At 38.2% G+C, this 12324-nt stretch overlaps 1 protein-coding gene across 1 annotated transcript in view; it reads left to right on the top strand.

Moving 5' to 3' along the window:
- Nucleotides 1-1712: 1712 nt before the first annotated feature.
- SECISBP2L (SECIS binding protein 2 like) overlaps nt 1713-12324 on the top strand; it is a 61840-nt gene continuing 51228 nt past the window's right edge. The window contains exons 1-2 of the mRNA XM_025998676.2: nt 1713-2132; nt 10228-10406. Coding sequence (XP_025854461.1) covers nt 2109-2132; nt 10228-10406 — 203 coding nt within the window. The 5' untranslated portion in view covers nt 1713-2108. The remainder of the gene's footprint in view (nt 2133-10227; nt 10407-12324) is intronic.

Below are 12324 nucleotides of genomic sequence, written 5' to 3'. Positions count from 1 at the left end.
AAATAAGAATGGCATTGTGACATTTTCATTAATTTCTTATATTTCTGTTCTTAAAATTTAAATAACTATCTTCTACAAAGATTCTCAACGAGACTGATTTCATAGTCATAAAAATCCTATAATATGGAAAGATCCTTAGAGAGCCTCTATTTGAATTTTCTCAGATTACTCCTTAGAAGCAGGAAGGAAACCAAGTACTGTGGTATTTTTATGACTACATTAGTACTGCGTTATTGCTATCGTTTTACGCAGATCCGGGTGTCTTATGGCTAGAGATCACCGGTGGGGAAACATTCTGAAAATTCAGAATTCTTTTTAATCTTTCAATTGTGAAGGAGGGTGATCATCTGCTAGTTTACATAACTACTTCATATAAATAGCCCAGCTTTACTGTGCAAAACTAAATTTACTCTGCATTCATTGGTAGACACTAGGGCATACATTACATGACTTCTTCATGTATGTACCATTCAGACATACATGTACAATTTAAACAAACACATATCCATGCACACACGTACGCACACAAACACAAAATCTGAGAGTAGGGATCCCTGGGTGGCGCAGCGGTTTGGCGCCTGCCTTTGGCCCAGGGCGCGATCCTGGAGACCCGGGATCGAATCCCACATCGGGCTCCCGGTGCATGGAGACTGCTTCTCCCTCTGCCTGTGTCTCTGCTTCTCTTTCTCTCTCTGTGTGTGACTATCATAAATAAATAAAAATTTAAAAAATAAAATCTGAGAGTAAAAATATCTCATTTAGTTAAAACTAAATAAATGAAAGATGTGTGCACAAATATAAATATTTCTCCTTATAAGCAGTTTCTACTGCCAGCTTTGATGCAAGTGTTGTTGACCCAGTATAGCTCCTTTCACCAGGTCAAAATACTGTGTATCAGTGTACCTACAGCTAGAGGCTTCACAGACCGGCCTTTTGGAATCCTATTCAAACAAAACCAGAAAAACAGCCTAGACTAACTGAAAAGGCAACGCAGGTCTTCAGTGAGGTCTTCTGAAGCATGACAAAGCAAACTTCTTAAAATTCTCTTTCCCAGCTGTAAATCTCCATTCCAGTCCCTCAAACAGGAGCCACCTCCACTCTCTTGCGTGAATATGACTTAGCTTATGCAGCTTTTTATTTTTCCTCCTCATCCTGGAGCGGAGTTCGGGCAAGAACTCTTCCGGAAGTGGTGCGCCTGGAGGGCTCGACTGAGGAGATGCCCAGCGGGAATCAGCCGCGCTCCCCACGTGCCCCGTTCCTCTCCTCAAGTAGCTCATGAACTGGAGATGAGAGGAACCAGCAATTAACAGGGGCAGGAAAGCAGCGCTGGTTGGTGTGATACAGGCCGAGCAACGCGAGGGATGCTCAGGTAGCGAGACCCGCCCGGAGGCGACGGTGGAGGTGAGCCTGGGCCTGTGGGGCCTCCTGACTCAGTGTCTCTCTAGTGGCCCTTCGGGGGTGCTTCCCTTTACACTCATGACTCCCTTTAGCTGCATAACAGAAGGAAGGGTAGCCGTCGAGGTACAGTGCGCGGCTCAAAGCTCCTCCAGCAGTCCTCACAGTGGTCTGCGACGCCCAAGCAGTCCCTGAGGTCCCTGAAGACTGGAACCCGGGTGCTCTGGGTCCCAAGCGGCTCGACACTCCTCCCTCCCCGCGAACAGTCCTGGGGGGGCAGCCAAGTCCGGCTCAAAGCACGCGCTTGCGGGAATCCCGCCGCGGCCTCGGCCTCGGCCTGCAGGCCAGCCGGCCCAGGCTCCCGCTCCCGGCCGCGCAGGGCTTCTGCCGTCACCCCGCCTACGTCACGTCTCGGGCCCTCCCCCTCCCTGCCCTTCCGCGAGCCGCCATTTTCAACTACCGCTGCGGCGTCTTTGGGCCCTCCCCGGCTTCCGTCCCAGATGATCCCTCCCCGGGGCTGCCGCCGCCTCCTCCTTCCCCCGGAGCTGGAGCCACCCCCTCGGCCAGTGGCGTAGCCGGACTCCGTGTCGGGGCCAGCCAGATAGGGGCGGAGGTCCTGAGCCCGGGCTCGACTGGAGCGGGGGGCCATGGAGAAAGCGGCCCGGGGCGTTTTCCGCAGCGACTAACGCGGGCCCGTTGCGGCTGCAGGCGCCATGGACCGAGCCCCCGCCGAGCAGGTACGCGGGCTCGGGCTGGGCCGGCCGCGCCGGGCGCTGAGGGTCGCCGCTCGGTCCGGGGGGGGGCCGTGGGCTCGGAGCGGGGCCTGGACCGCCGGAGCCCGCGGCTTCCTGCGGGAGCTGACTGCCCCCGCTCGGGAGCCCGGAGCGCCCCGCTCCCGCATTGTTCCCGGGGCCGCTCCGGGGACCGGGGGCTCCTGCAGCCGCGGGGCTCGCCCTCCCCCGGGCTGGGGGCTCGTTTCTGCCCGTGCCCCGCGGTTTGGTGGAAGGGGCCAGAGGACCCCCGAGCTGTCACTGCTCCCCCGAGGGGGGGCGGGTTTGTAACTTGGAGCGGGTGACCGCCCCCCCCTTTAGTTCTGGAATGTGTTTTCGCGGTGGCCAGGCTTTCCAAGGCTTCTCACCCAGAAAGACTGTCAGAGAAGGTGTGAGAACTACAGATGCAGATGCCCAGGGTCGTGGGCTTTTCACAACGTTCCATTGAGCAAAAAAAAAAAAAAAAGAAAAAAGAAAAAGAAAAAAAAAGCATTGGTGTTTTTTTGTTTTGTTTTTTGTTTTTATTGTTTTGTTTTGTTTCTTTTTTTTTTTTTTTTTTTTTTTTTTTTTGCGGTGGTTTTAGGGAAGTGTTTTAAGACAGAAGACACTATGGTTTTCCCCTGCCTCTCTGACCAGTCACTTTGCAAATAATGTCTTTGAAAAATGGGGCTTCTATTTTAAGAGTGTTGGATCCGAAGTATGAATTCATGCCTGAGACCGTTTTCATATTCCTAGAGTAGTTCCATTAGTAACCTATTTTTGTTTTTAATTGCATTAAATTCTTGATTATCCATGCGAGTAGTTGCTGGGAGGCAGGGGTGATGAAAATGTAAATGATAATCCAAAATAATAGTCTCCTCCCCCCAAGTGTTAGTATTTTCCTTCCTTGAGACCTTTATGAAACGATTTAAAATTTGATGAAATCGAAGTTTATTCACTGTGCGTTCTCTTCAGTGGATCCCAATGTAGAGCTAGGTAAAGAGATGGAAAAAGAGACGAGTGATTTGCCTAGTTATTTTACGAATAGATAATTAGTATCGGAATAAATGAGACAAGATTTCCAAATTCCTGCATATGTGTGTACATAGAGCTGGTCAGAAGCGGTTTTGATTTTGAAATCTGGCTCTTTTAGCAGGCAGATTCCTAGTTGCGAATATTTGTTTTTACAAAAGCTTTAATTTAAAAAAACATATATATGAGAATATGGCTTTGAAAACAGTGAGTTTTATAAGATAATACATAGATTTCCAAAGCAAAATTGATCAGAGCCTCTTGGCTGCCCAGTGACCCAGAGTATTCTATATATATATATTCAGTGAAAAAAAAAAATTTAAGGCATCTATCAGAAATGCGTTTAATTTCTAAGCCTGACAATTGAATAGAAAATTTTCTTGAATAGTTTTCTCGTATGTACGTCACTAATGAAAAGGTTAAAGTCTTTGGTCCTTCATCATGATGCCAGAACTGTAACCAGTAATGCTACCATATGTATACTTATGGTTCCTTTCATCTTAGAGGAAATATAATTAACTATTTAGCATAGCTGTTTGTGTGTGGTTATCTTAACAGCAAGTGCTATGAGCAAATTACTTAAACCAGAGAACCTCTTTCATCTTACATCTTTCCAAAGTCCACAACCTATTAAAATGTTGTAGAAATTTAAGTATTAGAAAGAAATCATGAATGTAGATTTTCCATTGAAGAATTTCTTCCTTTTTTTTTTTTTTTTTTTTTAAACTCTAGTATCTCCTGCCTCTTCCCCAGCCTAATCTTAAGTAAGAGAGTAATTCTAACCACCCTCTCTTCCCACCCGCCACATCCTTACAGGACACCAAGATACAGAAAAGTGATGCTACTTTGCCTTGTTCAGGCTGGAGGCAGTTAATTCAGGGGTCCATGGATGACCTGGAAGGAGTGTGCTTCATTTTATATTAGCATTTTTCTGGGGCAAGACTCCATTATTTTCATCATATTCTCAAGGGAATCTGTCACTGAAAAGAGGCTAAGAACCATTAATCTAGTGGTAGATTAGGGGCTAGAACTGAGCTTTTTCCACTTTGAGTTCTTGATTGTTTCCACTATACCATAGAGTAATATACTTTTATATATATATTTTTTTATTTTTATTTCTTTTTACTTTTATATTTTTAGTAATGAAGTGAATTTAGGTAGGCAGAAGTCACTAAAAATATATGTGATACGTGAATTTCCATTTTCTCTCACAAAATGTTGTGTTTTCATTTTAAACCAGTACTGGTTTATATTCAGAATTTTTGGGAAGGCCTGCAGCATTATAACATACTCATAATATTGTAGTGCTTAGCAATTTATAGAAATATGATTTTTAAAAAATAGTACTTAATACAAACTGTGCATTTCATGTTAACCTAATTGAAATCCTTGGAGTATTGCACAAGTGTAACTTAAAAAAAAAAATCTAAGCATGTTTTGCATGAAGACATTCAAATTGCTCTTTAAAAAAAAAACTTTGTATAAAAGAGTAAATTGTATGTATGTTGATCAAAATTATAAAAAGTAAGTTACTGGGAATACATGCTAGATAATAGTCTTAATTGCAATAACGACTGTTTGAAAGAATGTTATAACCAAAAGAGGATCTCAAGAGTATTCTCTTATAGCAAGCAAGCAAGCAAGACTGTATTAAATCAAAACAAGTAATTTAATTTTAATTGCCAGGGTTAGATGTTCTAAGAACAGTTATTACTTGGTGTAATGCTTTTTTTGTTTTGTTTTGTTTTGTTTTGTTTTTGCTCTTAAGGGGGGGGGGGTTGTAAAGGGACATGAAGAATAAATCATGGAATTTATTTGTTCATTAAGGCTTAATGTTTCTATTTAAGGAAATTTAAGACAGTGTTTTGAGATTTTTTTAAAAAATAAACCATGGCTTTGAAAATGAGAGAATACTTGAAGTTCACAATATGTTTTGTATTATCAAATGATTCAAACATTGGCTTAATTTTTAGTAAGTTAACATTAGATAGGCTCTTTTAAAAGCATTTACAAGACTATTGGTCACCAATATCTTTAAGTCTTAGAAAAGCAAACGTAACAAATACGTATGACTTCATGCAAAGTGCTGTTTACTAATAAAGATACAAATCATCTGGCTTATAATTTTTTCCTTTAAATAATTGATAAACTTCAAATCATATCAGCGTTGCAAACTAAGTATATTCTAAATAAGTTACTATAAAACATTTATAATTCAGTAATACTTGTAGTTGATTTTTATGACTATGTAAATGATTTATCTTAACAGGTTTTAAAAATAGTACTTTTGTAATCAAAAGAAAGTAAAATAACTTCCGGGAAATTTAACTTTTTTTTTTTTTTTCCCAGATTTATTTATTTGAGAGAGAGTACGGGGCAGGGGGGAAGGGGGTAGAGGGAGAGAGAGGGGAACCAGACTCCCTGCTGAGTGGGGAGCCCAGTGTGGGGGCTGGATCCCAGGACCCCAAGACGATGACCTGAGCCAACACCAGGATGTTCAGCTGACAGCCATCCAGGCACCTTGCCAACCTTTGGAAATTTAAAAAGACATTTTTCCCTAAGCCCTTAATCAAGAGGAAATAAAAAGGTAGAATTATGAGTTATTGAAAAAGTAATGCATATGAAAGCCTACAGGATGTGGCTGAAGCTATACTCTGAGGCAAATGCATAGTCATAAATACTTTCATTATTAAACATTTTAAAGGTAAGTAAAAATTAAGTGTCCAGGGCTAGAAGTTAGCAGGAAAACCCTACTGAAAAGCAAGAGAGGAAAATAAATATAAACCCAGAAATTAATAAATTCGATAATCCAAAAGCCAGTATTAAATTTAGAAAGCTGGGGGATCCCTGGGTGGCTCAGCGGTTCAGTGCCTGCCTTTGGCCCAGGGCGTGATCCTGGAGTCCTGGGATCGAGACCCATGTCAGCTCCTGGCATGGAGCCTGCTTCTCCCTCTGCCTGTGTCTCTGCCTCCCATTCTCTCTCTCTCTCTCTCTCTCTCTCTCTCTCTCTCTCTCTCATGAGTAAATTTTAAAAAATAAATTTAGAAAGCTGATTTGTAGAAAAGTACCATCAGGCACCATCAGGATTAGGTGTGGTCTGTTTTAACAAAAGAGGAAAAGATTTGAATAGTAAATCAAGTTGGCAGTCTCAGTTAAGTATTTTGATTTTTTTCTCAATGTTTTCTGAAGTCTTGCAAAACTTACGTATATAACTACTGCAATCGATTTGGCACAAATGTTTCCTTTCAGTGTAAGCCATTGCAATTGGAAACAATACAGCCAGCACGAATCTCGAGCCATTTCTTCCTTTGGAAGAAATTTATTTTTCTTTGACCATGAGATGTAAAATATCTTAATGTTTGATATATTGTAATTTTACCTTAGCATAGAAAGAATGTACAGGGTTTCCATGGTCATATTTTTTTCTGTAGGTGTGTGGTAGGTACATAACGAAATTTTACTGTGGGAGACTGCCTTATTATGTTCTTCTTCAGTTTTGATTTTAAGTGGGTGTTTTTTTTCTGTTGCTTAATCTGGGAAAATTATTTGTGCTCTTCTGGAGGTTCTATTCCAGAAGAGTTTAGTGTGCATTTCCTGCTGTTGGATGCTTCATAGTAATGCTTGCTCATTTTCCCTAAACCAGTCTAGTACAGCACTCGTTCCAGAACCTGTACTCAGTGCATGTATGTTGAATTTTTATAGGCTCTCAGTGATCTGAGTGCATTTGTTTAATACACTCTGTTAAAGAAGGTTTTTATACCTTCATGTTCTGATAAATTCTTGGGTTTTCTAGGTCATTCACATCAAAGTTTTATTATTGACATTTGTTTTAGTATATGCTAAATTTAAAAGGAATGTAAAACTGCTTTATGTTTCTTTTTTTTTTTTTTTTTCCTAGCATAGGCTTCTGGGATTATTAGGATCTTTCATTAATTTGGAAAATCCTGAAATAATTTATGAAAGATAGAGATACTTTACTAAGTAGATAGTTTTTTAAGCAAATAGTACAGGGAGAGTTAGACTTTGTGTAGTTTAGACTTATTTTATATTTATATTTACTTTAAGGAGATAACTCTCTGCTATAAAGTTTCTGATTTCTGAAAAATAGATCTCGTCAAAAGTAGACTAAAAAATTCAAGCTGAGGAATATCATTGTATGAAGTAACTAGTCTAATTTTTTCATAATGTTTTGTTGTCCACTGTATAGGACATTTTTCTTTGATTTCTATACTAATACAATTGAAATATTGCTGGAATTTGTTACTTAACTTATTGTCTACATGGGCTTTATTATGTGGAATTTTAAGAATAGTTTGAGATCTTAACTTTACTTTTTAGGCCTGAGAAGAGCAGATGCTTCATTTTAATGTGTGATACTGAAAGCCCTAAAGTCACAACAAACCACTTTTAAGACCATAGAGAGTTGTAACTGTAGGAGAAAGTTTGCCAGCCTGTTCCTACTAGTGACATCTTCTGTTTTTGCAGCTGTTCACTACAGCAGCTTCTCTTTTTTGCTAAAAACAAAGGATCACTTCAGTGTTTGTGAGTTTTATTGTTGAACTCTGATATCTAGAATTGCACTTAGAATAGAAATCTTATAAACTTTAAGAGCATATACTGTGTATATGTACAGATACCAGTTATAAGTTATGGGTGACACTTTTTTGATAGTAGGTTACCTAAGTTTATGAAACTTACAAAGTAAAATGAAACTAAGTATAAAAACTTGTTGCAACTTTTGACCTGAACAAGAATTTGAATTTGTTGTTACCAAAGTAATGTATGGGTTGGTATTATTTGGGGAAAGGTGTCAGGAAATTTATTATCTTTAAATTATCTTATTTCTTAAAATTATATTAGTATAATTTCTTTTTCATATGGAAATTTGATATAAACATACTCTGTGCTTTAAAAATGTCCTAATACCCTCTAATACAGATCTATAAAACTTCTCAGAGAGTTCTCATATGTTTAAAAGGACTTTTCAAATTTTTCAAAGAAATCCTAAAAATTACATTTTTAGTGTAGTTAAAATGTGATTTAAATTTTCCCTCTTTTTATGCCTATGCATGAAATATATAAGGCAAGTTTCCACTATCTGTGCATTCTTGTTGAAAATCAGCTTTCCCCCCACCAATTTCCTCCTGGCAGAACGTTTATTAGATTGATATTTTATATTTTACACAAGTAATTTTTGAGTTCTGATGTCAGTTTTGTCAGTTTTGAGTGAAAATTACTGACTTAGACTAGAAGCATTTGAAGGAGTTTTTGCTTTCAGGAAATTCAAGCAACCAGCTTCAGCTCATAGATACAGTATTCATAAGGCAAGTATTCTCTTTAATTCAGATTTGCTTAATAGTGTAAAAATAGATTTCAAAGTTTAATCATCTAGGAAGGATAGTGAATTAATACTGCTATAAATAGTTCAGATTTCTTCTTCTGCCTCACCTTTTTACAAGCATTCTGAATATTTCCAGTGGACTCTTTTTAGAGAATAGTTTATCTGAATAAAGACTCTCTGTTGACTATATGTCCTGAGATTTTGTCTTCAGATTTTCTTGCATTTGTTACTGATTACTTTTGTGAGAAGCATGCCTGAAATTTATTCTGGGAACTCTGCCTTGCTCAGAGCTTCCAATAAATGCCATCCTACTGGAGAGAAAAGTTCTAGTTAGGACTGTTGCTTTGATTTGAGCAGTTGAAACACTGGATTGCATTTCACTTATTGGTTTCTTAAAGAAGTGTTTAATATCTTTTTAGATTGTGATATTTATGTGGCTTTTAACATTCTACCTTTGCAGAATGTGCCTCTAGGTTTTTTCTTTTTGTAATTAAATTGTAAATATTTGTTGTTAAATACAGAAGGAAAACTCCATAAAAACAGCTTATAGATAAATGAATTATAAGATGAATACCTTGTACTTGTTACCCAAGTTAGGATATAACTTTGCTAGGCATGCGGAAGCTTCCCAGGTACCTCCTCATGATCTCAACTCCTTTTCACATCAGTAATTTCATATGAGTAATTCCTATCCTGACTTTCATCCTGATCTTACTTGCTTTTCTTTATAGTTCTGTCACCCACCTGTGCATCCTAAAATACTTTAGTTTTTAAAATAAGTATTTTAAATTTCTGTAGATTTTTTATTTTTTAATTTTTTTTTTAAAGATTTTATTATTTATTCATGCGAATACACAGAGAGGAGACAGAGAGAGAGAGAGGCAGAGGCACAGGCCGAGGGAGAAGCAGGCTCCATGCAGGGAGCCCGATGTGGGACTGGATCACGGGTCTCTAGGGTCCTGCCCTGGGATGAAGGCAGGCGCTAAACCGCTGAGCCACCCGGGCTGCCCTTCTGTAGAATTTTTAATCTACAGAAATATATACAAAATAAACTAAAATGGGAGTGCCTATTCTGGATTACGTTAGTTTACTCAAGTTGTCTACTGGGAAATAAAGTACTTATTTTTTTCTCCTAATTTAACTGTGAACCAAAAGTTTTTTGCGCTTATGTTAAGTTTTCTTTCTTTCTTTCTTTTTTTAATCTTAGACATTTTCCTTTCTTTTATTTAAACCATACTAATCTAATTTCCTGAAATGGACAAAAATATTTTTCAGTCTAGTCAAAAAAATATAAAGTGATTATCCTTCAGAACTCTAATGATTTTCCCCTCCTAACAGAATTAGTTAAAAGCACATTGTTTTGTCTGAAGAGCGAGATTTCTTTACTACCAGCTTTATTTTTGGATTCAAGTCTAACTTCCTTGTACTCTTGATTGTTTTAACAGCTTTGGTTACATAAGAAATGACTTCATTAAAATGCAATTACTTGATATGCTATTCCCTGTTTTATTTGATGGCTTTGCCTAAATAATCATATTTAGATATTTTAATATGACATTGCTGCCCTTTGGATGTTTTGTAAATACTGAGATCTAATTACTATTTGTAAACACTGACTCTTCCATTGTTAGATTGTGAATTTGTAACAAGTTTTTTGTTCTTTTTTTTTTTTCTCATTTATTAATAGTGTGTTTTACTTTCTCTTTGAAGAATGTCAAGCTATCAGCTGAGGTAGAACCATTTATTCCACAGAAGAAGAATCCTGATACATTTATGATCCCGATGGCACTCCCAAATGATAATGGAAATGTTTCTGGTGTAGAACCAACTCCAATCCCCAGCTACCTGATTACTTGTTACCCATTTGTGCAGGAAAACCAGTCCAATAGGTAATCTGTTTATTATCTTTTTTTGTGTGTGTGTGGGGGGTCGGGTAGGGAAATACAGAAATCGGCATGGCATACTTCTTCATTTTTTCTTTTTGTAACTTTTTCTTTTTTTAAGTTTATTATTTTTTTTTTAGTAATCTCTGTAGTCAGCCTGGGGCTTCAACTTGTAAGTTTGAGATCAAGAGTCCCGTGCTCCACTGACCAAACCAGCCAGGTGCCCCTCCATTTGTAACTTTTAAACATTAACCATTCCTCTTTTTTAAGAAAAGTAAATAAACCCAAATGAAGGAGAAATTTGAAAATTGTTATTTTCTCATTCTTTCTAAGAGGAAATAGAGTTTTTTGGATGTATCTCCTATAATAAGTCATTAAAATTACTTTGAAATAAGTTGATACAAGGGGAGGAATGAATATTCAGAAAGTGGTGAACAGAAACCCTTTTTTAAGATTAGGTGTCTAATCAATTTTCAGAACAGTCTGGCATAAGAAAATACCAAGAGATAGTCCTTAACATTGAGGCTTTTATGGTTAACATATATTTCTAGATTCTGATTCTAGTTTAAATTTAGCTTCTGTGCTGTAGTCACAGTGTGATTTAGCCAAATGCTTGCAATTCAGATAATGTGTGACCTAGTGGTTAGGGTGTTACTTGTGATAGTCATGATAGCCTTTTAAACCCTGCTTAGACTGAGTGATTAGTACTTTGTTGATGTAGTTCATTTTATTGCTGTATAAAAAGTATTTTCAGCCTCTTTCAATTAATATCACACATAAAAATTATATTTCTCTAGCACTCTGGGATAAATGGATGAGGCCCAACCGCCCCGAAGGCAAAGACAATCAGTATTTCTACACACCTATAAGCCATCACGTGGCACACTAGTGTGCCAAGGCATATTCTTTCAGATATAGTTTTGATGTAAGAGATATGAGGCCACTAAGCTGCTGTATGAAATATTAAGTATTCAAGTTAATAATCTCTAAAACTCTAGTTTTGGGGATTGGACAAAGAGTAAGGGATCCTTCTCAATTGCAGTTAATGTTATGTGAAAAAATTTTGACCTATGTTTGAAGTGACTTATAAACCAAATTTAAAAATACTATTTTTTGGATTTGACAAAATAGCCAAACGTAAAGTACAATTAATTTTTCTTACTGTACTAAATAATCTTTGAGAATTTGTGAGTAAACCGGCCAGCAGATTAGATATATTTCTTAAATTATGGCAATGAACATTTTTCCATTGTGCTTTGTTGTGGGGTAGTGAGGAAAAGCTCAGTGCTCCGCTCCCCATGAACCCTCATTCTTCAGCAGCAACTTTCGTAAGGACTACTGAGATGGGAAGAACCTTGCTGATGCTTTATAGGAATTGCACTAGAAAAGGTTCTAATGCTAGGGATAGGATGGCAGTGGACCGGCTTGCCTCTCTTCTTCTTTCCCTTGGACCTGGAATCTGTTTCCACTGCCAAGGAGGGGAGCCAGGCAGAGCTTGACTTGGCCAAATGGTTCGAGGAGTATGAGAGAGAAGTAGGAAGCCATGTGACTGAGCTGAAGAATGAGAGGTGGAGGAATCAAATCACCCATTTAATGATCACCTTACGCAGTGATCACCTTACCCTGCTTTTTGCAGAAGGCTGTCACAGTTGTTAGCATTGGATGGGAACTTTGGACTGCCTTTGTTTACAGATTCAGCAGCTAGGTATTTAACTTCTAGGCAGAAATACCTTGAGGAGGTTGAAGAGAGAGTTACAAATAAGAATGGTATGTACTTTTAAAATCTTGGAATGCAGTAAAACTATTAGGTTAAATTTCTTTATACTGTCATTTAAGTTGTTATTACATGTATCTAATCTCTAATTACAGCAAAGAACTTTATAAGGTGATAATTTTATCTCCTTTTTATTGTGAAGCCACTGTT

This window comes from Vulpes vulpes, chromosome 15 (assembly GCF_048418805.1).
Source record: "Vulpes vulpes isolate BD-2025 chromosome 15, VulVul3, whole genome shotgun sequence".
In the NCBI taxonomy this organism is placed as follows: Eukaryota; Metazoa; Chordata; class Mammalia; order Carnivora; family Canidae; genus Vulpes; species Vulpes vulpes.
This window is presented reverse-complemented; position numbering and strand designations above follow the sequence as displayed.